This window comes from Tasmannia lanceolata, unplaced genomic scaffold (genome assembly GCF_043159265.1).
Source record: "Tasmannia lanceolata isolate RefF3 unplaced genomic scaffold, GAP_Taslan_0.1 ptg000015l, whole genome shotgun sequence".
NCBI classification, from domain to species: Eukaryota; Viridiplantae; Streptophyta; class Magnoliopsida; order Canellales; family Winteraceae; genus Tasmannia; species Tasmannia lanceolata.
The window spans coordinates 14,401,624-14,419,987 of NW_027518692.1; the positions used below are offsets into that span (position 1 = coordinate 14,401,624).

General features: G+C 44.4%; 1 protein-coding gene across 1 annotated transcript; it reads right to left on the reverse strand.

Annotated features, from left to right (window-relative positions):
- Positions 1-1,806: 1,806 nt before the first annotated feature.
- LOC143891751 (uncharacterized) lies at positions 1,807-17,771 on the reverse strand. The gene is made up of 7 exons (XM_077396286.1): positions 15,603-17,771; positions 14,439-15,515; positions 12,705-13,625; positions 11,997-12,506; positions 11,112-11,591; positions 2,597-2,871; positions 1,807-1,888 (listed from the first exon to the last, which is right to left on the reverse strand). Exons 1-7 carry the CDS (start codon positions 17,769-17,771, stop codon positions 1,807-1,809), a joined length of 5,514 nt encoding a protein of 1,837 aa, XP_077252401.1.
- Between the last annotated feature and the right edge of the window lie 593 nt (positions 17,772-18,364).

Below are 18,364 nucleotides of genomic sequence, written 5' to 3' on the forward strand. Positions count from 1 at the left end.
AACGGTCCCATAGGCAGCTCTAGGCCCCGACGACGCAGCTCTGCCCACTTCAGCATGTACTGCTTCCTTTCCCTGACCTCTTTTCTGGTGGGTTCATATCCTAACCCAAACAAATTGTTTACCTTCAGCTCCGGCCACTCAGTTAAACCTTGCAGACTTCTCCCCAGACCAGTTCCGGGAATATACCCATATCGGCGCATTATTCGGGCTACCTGCGCATTTGTACTGGACATAAACAGAATCTCTTCGCTCATAGCTTCTTCCATAGTAATGGTCGAAACTTCGAGTGAAAACCCAGTCAGACTGACATCTATGGTGCTTGAACTGATCTGCTCTTGGGAAATCTGCCCAACCTCTGGTTCTGGGTCCCCTCTAACTGTGATAATTCTGTTATTCTTGATGAACTTGAGTTTCTAATGGACAGTGGAAGGAACAACTCCGACCCTATGAAGCCAAGGTCGGCCGAGAAGGAGGAAGAAGGAGGTCTTGATATCGAGAACTTGGAATTCTACGTCAAACATTTCACCTCCAATCTCAATTTCGGTGGCCAAAGTTCCAATGACATCCCTTCTGGTCCCGTCATAAGCGAGTATCCCCTGCTCCGATGGAATATAGTCATTTTGCCCAAACCCCAACGCAGTAGCGGTGCTCAAAGGACACACATTCAGAGCTGACCCGTTGTCAACCAAAATCTCTGGCACTTTCTTCTTATTGCACACGACGGTAATTCTGAGAGACTTTGTATGATTCTTACCCTCCGGAGTCAGATCTTCATCCGAAAAGGACACGGTCATAGCTGATCTGGCCATAGATACGAGCCCAACCAGCTCATCAGGGGTTATATTCACAGACACCTGTGCTGTATTCAATTCAGATGATCGAAGTCATTGAAGTACTGGATTGACATATGAGGAAAGTAAAAGGGGGAAAGATTCTTGACTGCAATCTTGATAAGATCGTCATCTGGTAACTTGTGGGTCATTTGGGCTGCCTTTCTCCTCCATCGTCGAATGAAGGAAGTAAAGGTCTCATTGGGTCCCTGCTTCAGCGATTTCAGGTCCCTTTTTGTCACGTCAATTCCCTCCTCCATGGAGAATTGCTGGACGAATTTGTTAGCTACACCTTCAAGGGTCTGGACCTCTTCTGGCTTCAGATGCAGAAACCACTTCTTGGCTGTCCCAGTCAAAGTTCTAGGGAACACTAGAGCAATCTGCTCTGGGGATAAACCGTGCTGCTGCAAAAGAGGAAGGATAGACTTGAGATGGCTACGAGGGCACCCCATTCCGTCGTATTTGTCAAAGTCTGGCATTTTGAACTTGGGAGGAAGTACGACCCCCGGAGCTAACATGAATTCAGACATATCCAAATTTTTGGGACCTTGGCATTTCATGGTTTCCATATCCCGGGTCAGCTTCTCAATTTGGTCAGCCAATTCCTGTGCTTTATCAGGATTTCCTAGGTTTTGAAGACAGTTCTCTGGTGCGTATTGGCCCTCATCAAAGTCTTCGATTTCAGGCAATACAGCTGGCCTGGGAGAAATAAGAGGAACGGAAGGCATAACTGGAGACTGCTGATGAGCAGGATCTTTAGAGGTAGAAAGACGGTCATTTTTCAAGAGGGCTATATCATCCTTCATGGCACTCAGCTGAAGAAGAATAGCCTTCATCATCTCATTCGTATTAGGACTGTTGTTTCCGGTCCCTTCCATTGATTCAGATGCAAGTGGAATGGGTGAAAGAATATCTGGAAGGCCGAGGAGAAGCGGCACAGGAGAAGTAAAGGATTCTGGGGAAAAGGAAAGTCTATTCAGCCTGGAATCTGAAGACTGCCGGTACCAGGCCGATTTTGAATTGACTTTCTTGGGAGCGATGATGTCCCGCTAAGACTCCTGAATGGAAGTTAATAAGTTAGATTGCACATTTGATAATTGAGATGGAACACTTCACACAAATTCAAGACGAGAGAAATAGAAAAGAACACATTTTCATTGATCACAAATCAAACTGCAGTTACGATTGATAAAACATGTCACTTTTAATTACAAGTAAATGAAACCAAGTGAGCATAATGAAACTTGAAATTAAAATGACAATTGTATGAAAATGGTCTTCAATGCTCCATGATCCGTGCCCTCTTTCCCGCAGGCTCTTCTGGTAACTCATTCCGTTTGACTTTAGATGATAGAGCAAATCTCTTAACTGTAACCTTGTTTCCCCAAGCAGCTACAATAGACTTTATGAGACCGGGAGTAAGCTTTTCGCAAGGAGGAGGGGTTACAAATCCGGGAGGACATGGATTTCCCGTGATCTGATAAAGCAAACGAGTGGGTGCATAAAATGTTGACTTTTCCAAACCCATAAGATACACAAATGGATGCGGGCAGGTGCTAGTGATGACATGTAAGCATGAATGACTCACCCAGTGAAATTGATCCTTCTCCACGTGTTGCAACCAATTACGCCACTCATCAATGGATTGGGGTCTATTGGCCATTGGTTGCCACGAAAGATGATCCTTGAGGGTGTACTGAAGGGAGCTCTGTGGCCGAAGGATGGTGAGTTTTTCACAGAGCCATAAATAAAGCAGTTTGACACACCCATGGAAATTATCCTTAACCTCTTGCCGAGCAATAAGATCCAGCCCAGAGAAGGTTTCCGCTAGCATGATTGGGACAGGATTCCTTCCTTCGCTAATTTGATCGGCTACACTCAGTAAGGTCACAGGGGCAATACTGGAGTCTTCACGGACAACGTGACGTGCAAGGACACCAAAGATTAAGGCACTGCGTCGACAATTTTGAAAACGGGAATCGATAGGGTCAACGTTTTTAGAAAAACGCTCAATGAGGTCATCGAATTGCACGTATGTGTCCTTGAAATAGGGTATAGCATCAACAGTTTTGTTCTCGAAAAGCTTACAGAAAAGGGAACGAGGAGACGCTATACTCGAAGGTTGGATCCAGAGTCCCTCAGGTGGGAGTACCAATCCTCGAATATAGGTGTGGACCCCGATCCCGAGGACGAATGTGGCGAGGGACACGAGGTCCCCCGTCGATCCTCTAAGATCTCCACAATGTGAAGGAGAGCTCTACCCAGGAACTCTCGAAATGGTGCCACTCACAGCATGGGTGACGATGTAAATGAGATACCTCTCGATTCAAGGACTGGCCCGGAACCGAGATGTACCTATAACAAAGAAGAGTCGCCATCCAGGGAAGTAGGCCCTGGATCCCATGAAATGCTCTGTTGCAACGGATAACCAGAGATACAAAAGTCCGTGCCTGATGACGAATGGGGAAGGTATTAAGCGCCCCCAATTCGCCCAAGTGCAAGCACCTGGTCTCTTATGCCATTTTTAATTAATTTTGAAGAGTTTTGGGCTAAAATCATGTGAAATGGGAACGAGTATCCCCGAGAAAACGTCTATCTATGCATGCATGACCCAGGGATGGGCAGAAGAAAATAAACATCCAAATCCTAACTCACCGCATCTAATCCTAACCCATCACATCTAGGAAAAGCAATAACATCCGCATGCACAACTACAGCTAAGCAAGTAATAGCAGATATGATAAGCAGAAAAGCGGTAAATATCTACAGCTAAGCATATGATCATGATAAGTAAGCCAATAAATGTCACAGCTAAGCAAGTAAATAAGCAGGTGAAACTAAACGCAAAAGGAACAAGCAAGCTGAAAGTAAACACACACGGAACCAAAGACAAACACATGATAAGCTAAAAGACGCGAGGAAAGAAAGGAATCAGAAAATAGACGGTATGCGCAAACCCAGGATGCCAGGGAAAAGAAAATGGGACATACGATAGACTCAGGGAGCGATTCTAAAGGAATCGAGCTCAGTGATCCTGATCCGCTAAAATCGGATAAGTCTCACGATCGTCATAGCCTATCGTTGGGCTCAGCGAGGACAGTCCCTGTGAAGGGGCCACGCTACGTCACCGCCCGTCCCAAAACCCGATAAAACGTCGGAAAACCGATAATATCGACAAACCACGATCAACATCGGAAATGAAATGAAAAGAAGGCTCCGAGTGACCTGGCAATCACCATCCTTGCCGATTTTGGTTTTTGCATTTTTGAGAAAAAGCTTGAAAGATATTTTTAGATGCTGAAATGATTTTTTGAAGGATTTAAATGATTTTATTGAAAAGTTTGAACGATTTTATTGAAAAGGTTTGACTGAACTTGGGATAGCGATCCCAAGCTGCCTACGTACCCTTTGAAAAGGGATCAAGCCAACGTAGTTCGAAACAGCTTTTTCGAAAAACGCTTTTGAGTGTTTTTTATATTTTTTGGATTTTTGTTATTTGATTTTTATGAGTTTTTATCCCTTTTGATTGAAAGAGGGTTTTGGCTCAGGAGGTTGCCGTCCGTCGTCGCCTAAACCCGACGAGTGTTCCCAAAATCGATGGGGATCCCGAAATGCAGGGGGAATCCCAAGGAACGTGTGAAAGGATGAACCCGAAGAAGGAAAGAAATTAATCCCTAACCCTATAGAAAATGATCATCTCGGAGAGGAAGGAACCCTTGAGTCCTGTAAGAAAGGACGGCCTCCAAGAAGGGAAAATCCCTAAGCCCATGAGAAATGATGGGATAAGCAAAGAGACATTCCGTCATCACCTCAACCTGACAGAGAACTCTTGAAAGCCATTGAAGATATCAAACATTGAAATTAACTCCAAATTTCAATGAAGGTCCCAGATATTTGAGATAGCTCTAGTATTCTAAATGTAGACCTGAGAGTCAACCTAAAACCTGTAGAGAAAAGAAGAAAAGACAAGGGTTCCGAATTGCTTCGATCCAAATGGGAAAAAAAAATGAGATAGAAATCCGCAATTACTAAAGAATGATCGAATTTATGCTATACTAGGTCAACCTGATGCATGCGGTAGTTCCTTTTAGGCTTATAAAACAAACCAATCATGCATTGACATCCGCATTTCCCCATGGTCAAAATCAGCAGCTATAGAATGGGATAAAGGTCAAATTAAATGATCTAAAACCCTTATCCGAACTTTCAACCTCATCCCAACAGCCACAACAGATCCCATCCAATTCATAGCACCAAAAGACACATCTATGCCATTCAATGAGACCCATCTACGACGATCAATGAGACCCATCTATGCCGCATGAACTTAAGGCTCTAAGTACAATTTAAGGGTTGAAAGATCAGCTCATATAATGAAGATCAACTCAGCTCATGCAGTCATTTAAAACATACCGGTACCAACAATGAAGAACTCGAGGTAGATATAGACACTTCCCAGCTTAAACACTTGCATCCAGGCCACCTTAATTCTCACCACGAAACTGCCATCAAGATTACATCAACCTTAGAATTCAAGGGATTAGTATTTGAAATAATAGAGATGGATGGGCTTCGTACCGTTATCAAAATCGAATAATGTTAATGCCAAACGCTTAAATGAAAAGACATTGGTACAGCACTATCCTATCTAATACATACACTAACTCTACCCATCTCAAAGCATGAAAAAGGACAGAAGCATTACTTTAAATGCATCAGACGATCATGGTCATAAAGCCTTGAAAATGTAACTCCAAAGTCCTTTACAGTCAACCCGAGCTGAGCTTCAACATGAGGATAATCCCAAAGCTAAAGATGATGCTAGGTGTCATTTCAAAATCTCAGCAAATTTCACGACCGGCATTACACAAAAAAAAATTGAACTGACGATCATAAGATAACCATCAGCTAAACCCAAGGTATCTTCTCCCTGATATTTTCACAATTCAACAAGATGGGTTGATCCTCAATTAGAATGATATCAAATTAGATTATGTTCATGTGTTGACTGCCATGAACCAATGTGCTGTGACCTCAAACAATAGAGCTTTCAACCACAACCACATCCAATGGAAATTCAATGAAACTAAGCAAATTTACACTTTTAGGCATTTAATCAAACATATCATATGCACAAGTAAACACATGTCTGTTACTTGCTCTCCCAAACCAAAATCAAATTGCATGAACTTGAGATCATAAAAAAAATAATGAGTGCGAGAGACAACATGAGAGATAGCGAACATTGAGAATGAATAAAAGGAGGAGTGACAGAATTACCTGAAATTGGAGACTTATATGTCCGTGCTCTTGTTCCTTCTTCCTCTCATTCTTTCGAATTACGCGCGGAGACGGCAGCTCGGGACGAAATTGCAGGGTGTGATGATGAATTGGAATTAGCCGGAGAAGGTGGTCGGTGGTGGAGATAGGAGGTGGAAATGGAATGGGAATATAAGTGAAAGAGATTGGAGAAATGGAAGGGATGTGGCTGCTGGGAAGAATATAGGCTGTTGGGAATGGGTTTCTAGGGTCTGTGAAATGGTGGGGATCTTGGAGGGGAGATGGTGGAAAACAATGGAGATGTGGGTAACAGAGATGGCTGGTGAAGAAGGAGGCCGGATTCCGGCACGATTTCGCCGGAGAAGGTGGAGTTGGGCCGGAGATCCGGCGGATTTTCCGGCAAACCCCTCTTCCTCTCTCTCTCTCTCTCTCTCTCTCTCTCTCTCTCTCTCTCTGCTGCTCTGTTTTCCTCTTTTTTTGTTTTTGGTGTGGGCGGTGATGGGGAAGATGGGTTTTGATTTTTGGGGGTACAAACGATGGGGTTTCGGTTTTGGGGGGAGAGGGTGGTGAAGGTGGAAGATGAAAGGGGATTTTCGAATGGTGGAGGTGGCTGATGGTGGAGATGTGGGTTTTGGTGGAAAGGGGTTTGGGTTTTGGGGAGAATGAAGAAGAAGGGTTGAGAGATTGGAGGTGGTGGCCGGATTGGAGGTCGGCCGGAGGTTGGAGGGTGGTGGAGAAGGAATGGGTTTTGATTTTTGGAGGTCAAAAAAAAGGGTTTCGGTTTTTTTGATGTGAGGAAGGTGAAGGTGGAAGATGGGAGGGGATTTTCGAAGGGTGGTGTTGGGGTGGAAACGGGTTTTGGGTTTCGGGTTGGAGGTTGAGGGTGGTGGCTGGTGGTGGTGCGGTGTTGGTGGTGCTGGTTTGGTGGTGATTGTGGAGCTGAGGGTGGCGGTGGTGATGAAGGTTGTGGGTTTGGCCGGAGGTGGTGGTGGTTAAGGCTAACAGTTGCAGAGGGTTTGGGCTCTGGGAGATGGTGGAGGTGCGGTGGCCGGGAGGATTCCGGAGAAGGTGGTTGGAGATGGTGGCACGGGTGGAGGCCGATGATGGCTGTGGTGGTGGAGAGGTGATGGTGGCTGTGGTGGTGGAGAGGTGGCTGCAAGGCCCTTCTTCTCCTCCCTCTCTCTGCTAGAAAAATGGGAAAATCCTCCTCCTCTGCTGCTGTTCTCCTCTTAGAAAAATGGGGCTCCCTCTACTACCCACGAGAGATTTTTTTTTTTATAGTTAGGGTTGAAACCCCCCTCTGATCTTAGCCATCCATTCCCCTCTTTGATGAATTGGGTCATCCCCACCCTTGTATAAAAACCTAGAACTTTAGGCATGCTCCTCAATCACTACCCTACACCTAGTCCCATTTTGATCCTATGGTCCTTGATTATTGCTTGCAGAGGAAGTAGTAAAATGTTCCAAAAAGCCCTCTTGCAAATAGGAAATGATATATTCTGCCCCCTTCTCTCTCATGGGCAGCCCCCCACCTAGTGTATTTTATTTCTTCCTTTTGCACTTGAGTGGGCTGCCCCAAGTAATAAAAATATATATATATATATATCTTTCTCCTTTTAATACAAGGGCTTGGTATTGCCACACCTTCCTTGTTTAAATCAACCCCCTTCCGTTTGCAAATGAAACAACCTCACCCTCGCTTTGATAATCACACAAACTCAGCTTGTCTCTTGACAAATTTTAATTCGAAAATGTACCCATTTAATCACGGTCTAAACACTAAGAGACAAGGTAAGTTAGTAAAATATCAAGGAGAGGTCGAGTTAGCATCATCCACACTTGAGAAATTTGTATAGAGAGGTGCCAATACCAAAACTCAGGGGCGCTTTGTAACTCTTTCAATCAATTTTTTTTTGAAAAATGAGCTGGAGGATCAGGGCAATTTGAACGGAGGATGCCAGTGGGGTTCAGAGATCACCCGGGCCTTCAAACGATTTCTAAAATATATGGAAATGGGCATTTTTAGGGTTTTCGGGTTTGATTTTTCAAAAATTTTGGGATTCGGTTCCGGGATCGGGACTTTATTCGATTTCGAGAATTTATTCGATTTTGGGGAAAATGGTCCGGTCAAAATGGGGTGTCTACAGATGCCCCTCTTTGGCAGAGGGCGCTTGTCGCACGAACGCCAAAGCTGAAGAGACAACACATTTTGATCGGCCCAAAATTTCAAATGAAAAGATACGAAAGGGATTGGATGTTTTATTGAATGGCAATTTGGACTTCGAACAATCAGGCGGAACCCACACGCACTGGAAATGAGGTTGGGATAATCAGGCGGAACCTTCACGCCTTGAAAATAGAATTTTTAGTTAGGCGGGACCTTCGCGCACTAACGAGAGACTTGGTTAGGTGGAACCTTCACACGCTAACCACAGGGAAGCTTTGTTATGCGGAACCCTCACGCAGTAACAAGCAATGGAAATTTGTTATGTGGAACCCTCACACAGTAACAAAAGGTGACATTTTAATTAGGCGGAACCCTCACGCACTAATCAAAGGGGAAAGCGTTGTTATGCGGACCCTCACGCAGTAACAAGCGACGGAAATTTGTTATGTGGAACCCTCACACAGTAACAAAAGGTGGAATTTTAACTAGGCGGAACCCTCACGCACTAATCAAAGGGGGAAGCGTTGTTATGCGGACCCTCACGCAGTAACAAGCGACGGAAATTTGTTATGTGGAACCCTCACACAGTAACAAGCGACGGAAATCTGTTATGTGGAACCCTCACACAGTAACAAAAGGTGGAATTTTAATTAGGCGGAACCCTCACGCACTAATCAAAGGGGGAAGCGTTGTTATGCGGACCCTCACGCAGTAACAAGCGACGGAAATTTGTTATGTGGAACCCTCACACAGTAACAAGCGACGGAAATCTGTTATGTGGAACCCTCACACAGTAACAAAAGGTGGAATTTTAATTAGGCGGAACCCTCACGCACTAATCAAAGGGGAAAGCGTTGTTATGCGGACCCTCACGCAGTAACAAGCGATGGAAATTTGATTGAGGAGTAAAATTTTTATGAAAAGAGATACTCTCCTGCTTTTGATTGATTTGAATTAATTTGAATTGATTGATTTGGATTGATGGATTTGGATTGATTTCTTTGGAGATTACATTGTCTCTCCAAAGAAGCGGGAACCTTTTTTTTTTTCAGATTGATCGTTTTGAGAATTGCTTTGTCTTTTGCCGAGAAGATGGGAGTGCGTGTTCCTTGCTGAGGACCGGACTCTCATGATTTGCTGGGATTTTGGATATTGACCCCTTTTTAAAGAATTGGATTTTGCTGGGGATTGAATGCTTTGAGCAGTTGACAGCGGACTCTCTGGGAGGTAAGATGTTAGACTCCATTGGAGACTAGCTTTGCTGATGAGCTGACTATGGAGTAGGCTTAGCTCGGGGAATTTAGAGGTTTGACTCGAGATGCGCTTGAGCTTCTCTCATCTCAAGTTGCTGAAGACATTGGTTTATTCTGATTGTCCTTGTGGATTTGACAGCTTTTATGACTTGGCGTGATTTGCCAAGTCATAAAAGATGCCCCTAGTTATTCGTACTTCCATTACTAGAGTCTTAATACAACAATACAAATGCAGGGAAACAAGTATTTCATTTCATGAATATTGGATTTACAAAGCTCTGTGTGTAGAGGAAACATGAGAACAATAAGATCAATTCTGCCTGAAAGGACTCTTTCCAATCCGCCAGCTAACAAAATTTCAATAGGCCTGATAGTTTGCCATTCTTCTGAACCTTGCTCTGATTTAATTTGTCTTCCGGAGACGAGACTTCTTGCTTTGGTGCCTGTCACCCCAGCTCTGGGAAAGGTACAGACCATACAAGACCTTGGAGATTTTGACTTGACACGCGACAGACTTCGACAAGTGGCAAGTAAAAGACATTGACAAACACAGGACTTGGATTTTCGAGAAAGACTCAACTTGCTTCTTGACCTGACCAACATTTTAAATTGGCGAAGGTTAACCACTCTTAGAGTGACTTGAATACCATGTTTTAAAAGTGATTCATTCCCTGGTCGGTATTACCGTCATGGTCATTAAACCCCTCTGATTGCTTAGTCTTAAATGGCCCTAGTTTAGAGGAAGATTAAAGCAAGTGACGCTGGCACTACTCAGACTTTGATGATGCCATTACTGGGTTACAAGTCTCGTCTGCCCCAGTTGTTTAGCTTCTTTAGAAATCACTGCCACTGACCAAATCGCCTTTTCAGGTTTTCAATCTGGCGGACCGCTTGCCTTAATTTTTGCCTGAATTGCCCTTGCGAGTTTTCAATCCAGCAGGCTCACACCTTGATTTTTGCCTAAGCCGCCCTTTCGGGTTTTCAACTTAGCAGGTGAATGACCCTAACTTTTGCTTAGATCGCCCTTGCGGGTTTTCAATCTAACGGGCCTTCAGACTCCATTTTTTTTCTTTTCTTTTTTTTTTCTTTTTTTTTTTTTTAGCCACAAACCTTTGCCTATTGCACCAAAAGGACTTTTTAGGTGGGTTAAGATTTGAAAGACCGGAGTTTTAATAAGTTTTCCCAGGTTTCGACCGAATCCGGACTAGCCAGACTGCCTACGTACCCCCAAAGGATGAGGATCAGGTCGCGCGTAGTTCAAGGCACAAATGCCCCTAGATTATGGGTTTGGAAAAGAGAATGGTTTTGATTTTGTGTAAGCTCAAAAGGGTTTTGCAAAGGATTCTTTTGATATGTTTTTTTTTTTTTTTTAGAATTGATTTTTGGTTTGAAGCTCTGGTCGGCCAAGGAAGGCCTTTTGGTGCTTTAAGCATAGTATTTCTTGAGTTGGTCAAGGTTTGTTGGCTCTGTTAGCTTTTCTCCATTTTCATTGAGGAGTCTGACAGCTTTTCCAGGCAGGACTTCATCAACAATGTATGGACCTGACCATTTCGGCTTGAATTTACCCCTGGGATCATATACCGGTGCCCGAAAGGATTTCAGAACAAGATCTCCCTTCTTGAGGTCTCGAACTCGAACTTTCTTGTTGAAGGCTCTCTCGACGCGGCGTTGATACCCCTGAACATGGTACAATGCTTTCAACCTTTTTTCGTCAATCATTTGTAACTCATGATATCTGGCTTGAGCCCAATCAGATTCTGGCAACCCAGCTTCCATCATCACTCTCAGGGAGGGAATTCGCAGTTCAACAGGCAAGACAGCTTCCATTCCGTAGACCAGAGAATACGGAGTTGCACCTGTAGAGGACCTGATTGACGTCCTATAGGCCCACAAAGCATACGGGAGCTTGCTTGACCAATCTTTGTAAGTCTCGGTCATCTTGCTGATGATTACTTTGATGTTTTTATTAGCAGCTTCAACAGCTCCGTTTGTTTGAGGTCTATATGGCGAAGACTTATGATGCTTGATCTTAAACTCCTCACACAGGCGCGCCACCTCCTTCTTGAAATGGGACCCATTGTCTGAAATTAGCTCATGTGGTACTCCATATCTGCAAATGATATTTGCTCTGATGAACTTCGCAACAGAAGCCGAGGTCAATGATGCATACGAAACAGCTTCTATCCACTTTGTGAAGTAATCAATGGCAACCAAGATATACTCATGCCCACTAGAAGACTTCGGACTTATCTTCCCGATGATATCTATTCCCCACACTGAGAACGGCCACGGCGAAGTGAGAGAATGCAACTGAGAAGGCGGCACATGGATGAGATTGGCGTAGACCTGACATTTGTGACATTTCTTCACATAGGCGTAGCAATCTGCTTCCATTGTCGGCCAGTAATAACCAAGTCTGAGAATCTTCCTTGACAGCATCTTTCCGTTCATATGCGGTCCACAGACTCCTTCGTGTGTTTGCTCTATGAGTTCAGCTGCTTGATCCTCATCTATACACAAAAGTTGGATTCCATCGAACGACCTCCTGTACAACTCTTCACCACAGATGACAAAGTTAGCGGCCAATTTCTGAAGAGACCTTCGCTCTTTTCCAGAAGCTTCTGGTGGATGCCCCTTGCCTAAGATGAGGTTTTTGATATCTGTGTACCAAGGCCTGCCATCTGGACACCTCGCTGCTATTTCAATGGCGTTAACATGTGACGGGGCCCATTGAAGTCTTACTTCTAATGGTTGAACTTCCATTGTCGCAGAAATGTCAAGCATCGAAGCCAGAGTAGCTAATGCATCGGCAAAGTGATTCTTCGTTCTGGACAAATGAGTGAATGTGATATTTCCGAATTTTCTGACCAGAGACTCTAGGTACGTATTATACGGGATCAACTTATCGTCTCTTGTTTTCCAGTTTCCGTTAGTTTGACAGATAATCAAAATTGAGTCCCCGAATACATCTAGGTCCTGAATGCGCAAGGCTATGGCTGCTTCCAAACCTGAGATACACGCCTCGTATTCTGCCATATTGTTTGTGCACTTGAACTGAAGTTTGATGGATATAGGGATATACTCTTTTCTTGGTGACACCAACACCGCCCCTACTCCTTGGCCTCGATTGTTGACTGCTCCATCAAAGTACATCAACCACTTTGTGTCTGGAACTTCATCTTCCACAGTCATTATCTCCTCATCTGGAAACTCTGCTTTCAAAAATTCATTATTTTCTGCTGGTGAATCGGCTAACTGTTCAGCTATCACACGCCCCTTAATTGACTTCTGCGTGACATAAGTGATATCGAACTCAGACAATAACAACAACCACCTGGCAGTTCTTCCGGTGAGGGCTGGCTTCTCGAACAAGTATTTCAATGGGTCCATCCGTGAGAGTAGAAGAACCCTACTCGACAACAAATAATGCCTCAGCTTCTGAGTAGCCCAAACCAGTGCTAGACAAGTCTTCTCAAGAATGGTGTACTTTTGCTCGTACTCCAACATTTTCTTGCTGACGTAGTAAATGGCTCTTTCTCGCTTCGACTCTGGGTCTTGCTGCGCTAACATACACCCCATCGCTGTGTCAGTAACAGACAAGTACAGCAACATCGGTTGTCCTGGTATGATTGGTGACAAAACTGGTGGTAAAGCCAAACACTGCTTGATTTTCTCGAAAGCTTCTTGACATTCTTCGTTCCATTTCTTTGGAGCATTCTTCTTTAAGAGCTTGAAAATTGGTTCACAAGTCGTTGTCAACTGTGCAATGAACCTTCTCAAGTACTGGACCTTTCCTAAAAACCCACGGATCTGCTTCTCAGTCTTTGGCGGAGCCATTTCTTGGATAGCTTTGATTTTCTGTGGATCTACTTCAATCCCTCTCCGGCTGACCAAGAATCCCAGCAGTTTTCCCGACGTAACCCCAAATACACACTTATTCGGGTTGAGACGGAGCTTGAACTTTTGGATTCGCTGGAAGAACTTTCTCAATGCCCCTGCATGCTCTTCCCTGGTCTTCGCTTTAACGATCATGTCATCAACATATACTTCGACCTCTTTGTGGATCATGTCATGCAGTAAAGTGGTAGCAGCCCTCTGATATGTTGCTCCAGCATTTTTGAGTCCAAATGGCATAACTCTGTAACAATATGTCCCCCATTGAGTGATGAAGGCCGTCTTGATCATGTCCTCAGGAGCCATCTTGATCTGGTTGTATCCTGAGAATCCATCCATAAATGAAAGGAGAGCATGGCCCGCTGTGTTGTCCACCAAGATGTCTATGTGTGGCAAAGGAAAATCATCTTTCGGACTTGCTTTGTTCAGATCTCTGAAATCCACACACATTCTGACTTTTCCGTCCTTCTTGGGCACCGGTACTATGTTGGCTAGCCATTCAGGGTATTCAACAACTTGTATGAAGCCAACATCCAATTGTTTCTGAACTTCATCTCTGACTAGCAAGTCCCACTCTGGTTTCATTTTTCGGAGTTTTTGCTTTTTCGGTCTGGCACCCGGGATTAGGGGAAGTCTATGTTGAACAATGTCTTCACTTAATCCCGGCATGTCATCATAGGACCAAGCGAAAACTTCTTTGAATTCCTTTAACAGGGCAATTAATTCCACACGCTCTTCGGGAGTTAATGTTTTGCCAATTCGAATTTCCCGAACTAGGGTTTCATCACCAATATTGATGGTCTCGATTTCCTCTTCGAATGGTTTTGCTCGACGCTGCTCCTCCTGCCTAATCATGTGTTTGATTTCAGGGGGAGTTTCGTCGGCATCCTCATTAGAGGGGGAGTCTTGATTATTATTATTATCAATTTGATCAGATAAAGAAGCAGAAATTGAAGTAGAGACAGGTGAATAAAAAGAAGAGTCTTTTATTTCATTCAAAGAAATCGAAGTTACATCTGTTGACGCGCCTTCAATGGGCTCAGTATTGAAATCTTTAGAAATCTTTACAGACTCATCATCAGACTGGACTATCGTATGAACAGAATCGACAGACTCGACAGACTCGATAGACTCAACGGAAGATGCAATGGACTCTGCATCGGACTGAACAACGGCATCGAAAGACTCCTCATCAACGGGCTCGATCACGACTGTACCTGCATCAAAAGAAACATCAGATAAAGCAAACTCTATTTTTGACTCGGAAATGGACATATAGCTAGAGACAACAGACTCTTTGATAGAAACAGGACTGTACTGGATGACGACTCGGGGTATGACCTGGGAACTCCAGTTCGTGAGAGGTCCCTCGGCTGGGGTGATAAGGCTTTCAGGATCAAGGATCAGCGCATCTCCTCCGATCATGGCTACAATCGGTAACTCAACCTGGAACAGGGAATTCAGAAGACACGGCTCAAGGATATCAGCCCAATCAACCTCTGGTTCGATCTCATGAATCTGCAAACTCGGGTATTCATCTGGCAGCTCCATATCGAAAAATATCTCAAACCCCGGCAGCTCCTGCCCTGTCAGCTCATCAACCCACGGCTCTGCGAACCCACAGAATGCAAAGTCATCTCCCTCTCTGCGATATTTACCATTTCTGATCAGACTGAATGATTTCATCGGCAGCTCTAGACCCCGGCGTCGGAGCTCGGACCATTTCCGCATGTAATTTCTCATTTCTCTAATCTCTTCGCTAGAAGGCTCATATCCGAGTCCGAACAACCCTTCATTCTTTCTCATTATAGGCCATTCGACTATCCCCTGATGATTGCGACCCAGACCTGCACCAGGAAGGTACCCCTGTTTATGCATCATCTTTACAACCCGGGGATTAGTGCTGGTGAGGAACAAAATCTCTTCATTCTTTGCCTTTTCAAAAGATATTGCTGTGACTTCTACAGAGAACCCGGTCAGACTAACATCACCTTTCTTTTCTGAGGTACCCTCTTGCGAAATCTGGCCTACCTCTAAATCAGGATCACCCTTGACTGTTATCACCCTGTTGTTTCTGATGAACTTCAGTTTCTGGTGCAGTGAGGAAGGGATAACTCCAACCTTATGGAGCCAAGGTCGGCCAAGCAAGAGAAGGAAAGACGCTTTGATATCGAGCACTTGGAACTCTACTTCAAAGATTTCTCCCCCTATCAGAACTTCGGTTGCTAGCGTCCCGATAACATCGCGTCTGGTACCATCGTACGCCAAAATACCCTGCTCAGAAGGGATGAAGTCATTCGGCTCAAATCCCAGGACAGTAGCGGTGGCCAACGGACATACGTTCAGTGCGGACCCGTTGTCAACTAATACATCTGGGACCTTCTTCCCGTTACAAATAACAGTGATTTTCAGTGGACGCGTATGATTGTGGCCCTCAGATGTCAGATCTTCATCAGTGAAAGAAAGAGTCTTGGACACCCTAGCCATCGCTACTAAACCAACGAGCTCATCCGATGTGATATCTACAGAGACCTGTGCAGCATTCAACTCTCTCAAAACAACTTGACGGTGCTTTGGGGAAGCCATAAGCAAACCCCAAATTGAAATATTAGCCTGGGTCTTTTTGAGTTGACGTAAAAGACTCTCATCCTCTTCTTCGCAACTCGACTTGCTCTGCTTCTGCGCTTCTGCGGCCCTTACGACTTCGGCTGGGTTCTCAGCTCTTAACTCGGCGGGTTTGAAAATTCGCCCACCTCGAGTGACATGGCGGACTTCGTCACATTGATCGTTCAAGAAATCAAAGTCGTCGTCATCGAAGCTAAGAACATATGGAGCAACATCTGCAACTTCCTCTTCATCACATTGAAGAATATAGGGACCAACAGAAGACTCGGCATAGTCATCTTCATCTCCGCCCAGCACATAAGGCTTCTCTTCCTCTACTTCTTCAACTTCATCGCCAAATGCCAAGACAGTCGGTGAATCGGAAGCGATAGCACAAATCAAGGAAGCAGGGTCAAGGATAGGCTCTTCAGTAAAAACCGCCCCAACTGTAGGTGGAGGGCGAGGAGCATGAGCTGGTAATGGATTCCGGGTAGTGTTTGGCATAAATACAGCGATTTTTTTCGCTTCTATCATATCCTGAATTTTATGCCTCAAGGCCATGCAGTTATCTGTCAGGTGCCCTGTTCCTTGATGATATGCACAATGCTGATCTTCACGCCAATATCTGGGGAGAATAGGTGGTGGAAGCTTCGGTTCTAAGAGAGTGATCTTTTTGTCTCTTAGTAACTTCTTGAGAGCGACAGATAAAGGGTAAGGTAGCGGATCAAAATGCCTTGGCGCTTTCCTCATTGGCTGCTCTGTTTCTGCTACAACTCTTCTCATAGGGTGCGCAGCAACCACATTGCTAACTTCAGGCTTTGAAACTACCATTGGCTTCTTTCCATTCCTCGGATCAAAAGATGACTTCGCCAGAGAACCCTTCAGCAACGCATCTTCAGTTATGGTTCCTGTCTTGATCAAGTGATTGAAATCAGAATAATACTGCGTCGCCATGAAGTGGTAATACTGCGGAGACAGGTTCTTGACCACAATTTTGATCTGATCTTCTTCAGAAGGGCGGTTAGTCATCTGGGCCGCTTTTCTCCTCCATCTTCTTACAAAAGAGGTAAACGTTTCCTGAGGTCCTTGCTTGATCGCTTTCAGATCCCTCTTCGTAACTTCAATTCCTTCTTCCATTGAAAATTGCTCAACAAACTTGTTAGCAATTTCGTCTAAGGTTCCGAGCTCTTCGGGTTTCAGATGAAGGAACCACTTCTTGGCTACTCCTGTCAGAGACATCGGAAATACCTTAGCGATCTGCTCTGGAGACAGCCCATACCCTTCTAGATTTGAAATGAACGACCTCAGATGACTCCACGGGCACCCCGTCCCATCATATTTATCAAAATCCGGCATTCTGAATTTTGGAGGAAGAGTGACACCAGGGAAGAGGGAAAAGTCAGACATATTTATCTTCTTTGGGCCCTTAACTTGCATGCTTTCAACTTGCTGAGTCAACTTTTCAACTCTATCAACCAATTCCTTCTCTTTGCCTGGCTTGACTGATTGCGGGAGACAGTTCTCCGCTATATACTGCTCGTCATAGAAATCATTTTCAGGAGAAATGACAGACTGAACAAGGCCTGGAATCACATTGGGAGGATTCTGGACGACAGGTTGTTTCGAGGTAGCGGTCCTCTCACTTTTCAACTGAGTAACCTCTTCCTTTAGGGTAGAAACCTCTCTTGTAAGGTTTCTCATCATGTCCCTCATTTCAGCTAACATCTCATTTGACTCGGCCATTTGGTTAAGACAAGGGGAGACAAGTGGAAATACAGCTGGTGAGATAGGTGAAGAAGATCTACGACTTAGTCTCGACGTAGAAGATTGTCGGGACCAAGTAGGCTGTGAAATGGTAACTTTTTTCGAAGCAATGGCTATTGCTTAACTCAGACTCCTGAAATGGAAGTAAGAACACTAATTTAAATTAAGATAATCAGAAAGAATGTTATGCACAAATTGAAACAAGGGATAATACCAACACATCTCCCCTCTGGGTAAAAACCAGCAGTACAACAATTGTAAGAAGGGTCATGACGGCCCATCAAACCTAAACGGATAACCATCACACTCATGTTGTTTCAGATAAAAATCCGACAGCATAACGGCGTTACAAAATGATCATGGCATGGTAAACTCCTGGTTTATCACTAACACTAGAGCATAAAGTCATACTCAGAAGGTTTTAAATAAGATCCGGCAGCATAACAGCCCCATAGAAGGATCATGGGAAGGTAAGCTCATGGTTCCTCAATAACCCTAAAGAATACCGGTCACACTCAATATATTATGGGTAAAATCCGGCAGCATAACGACTGTACAAAGAGATGTGATAA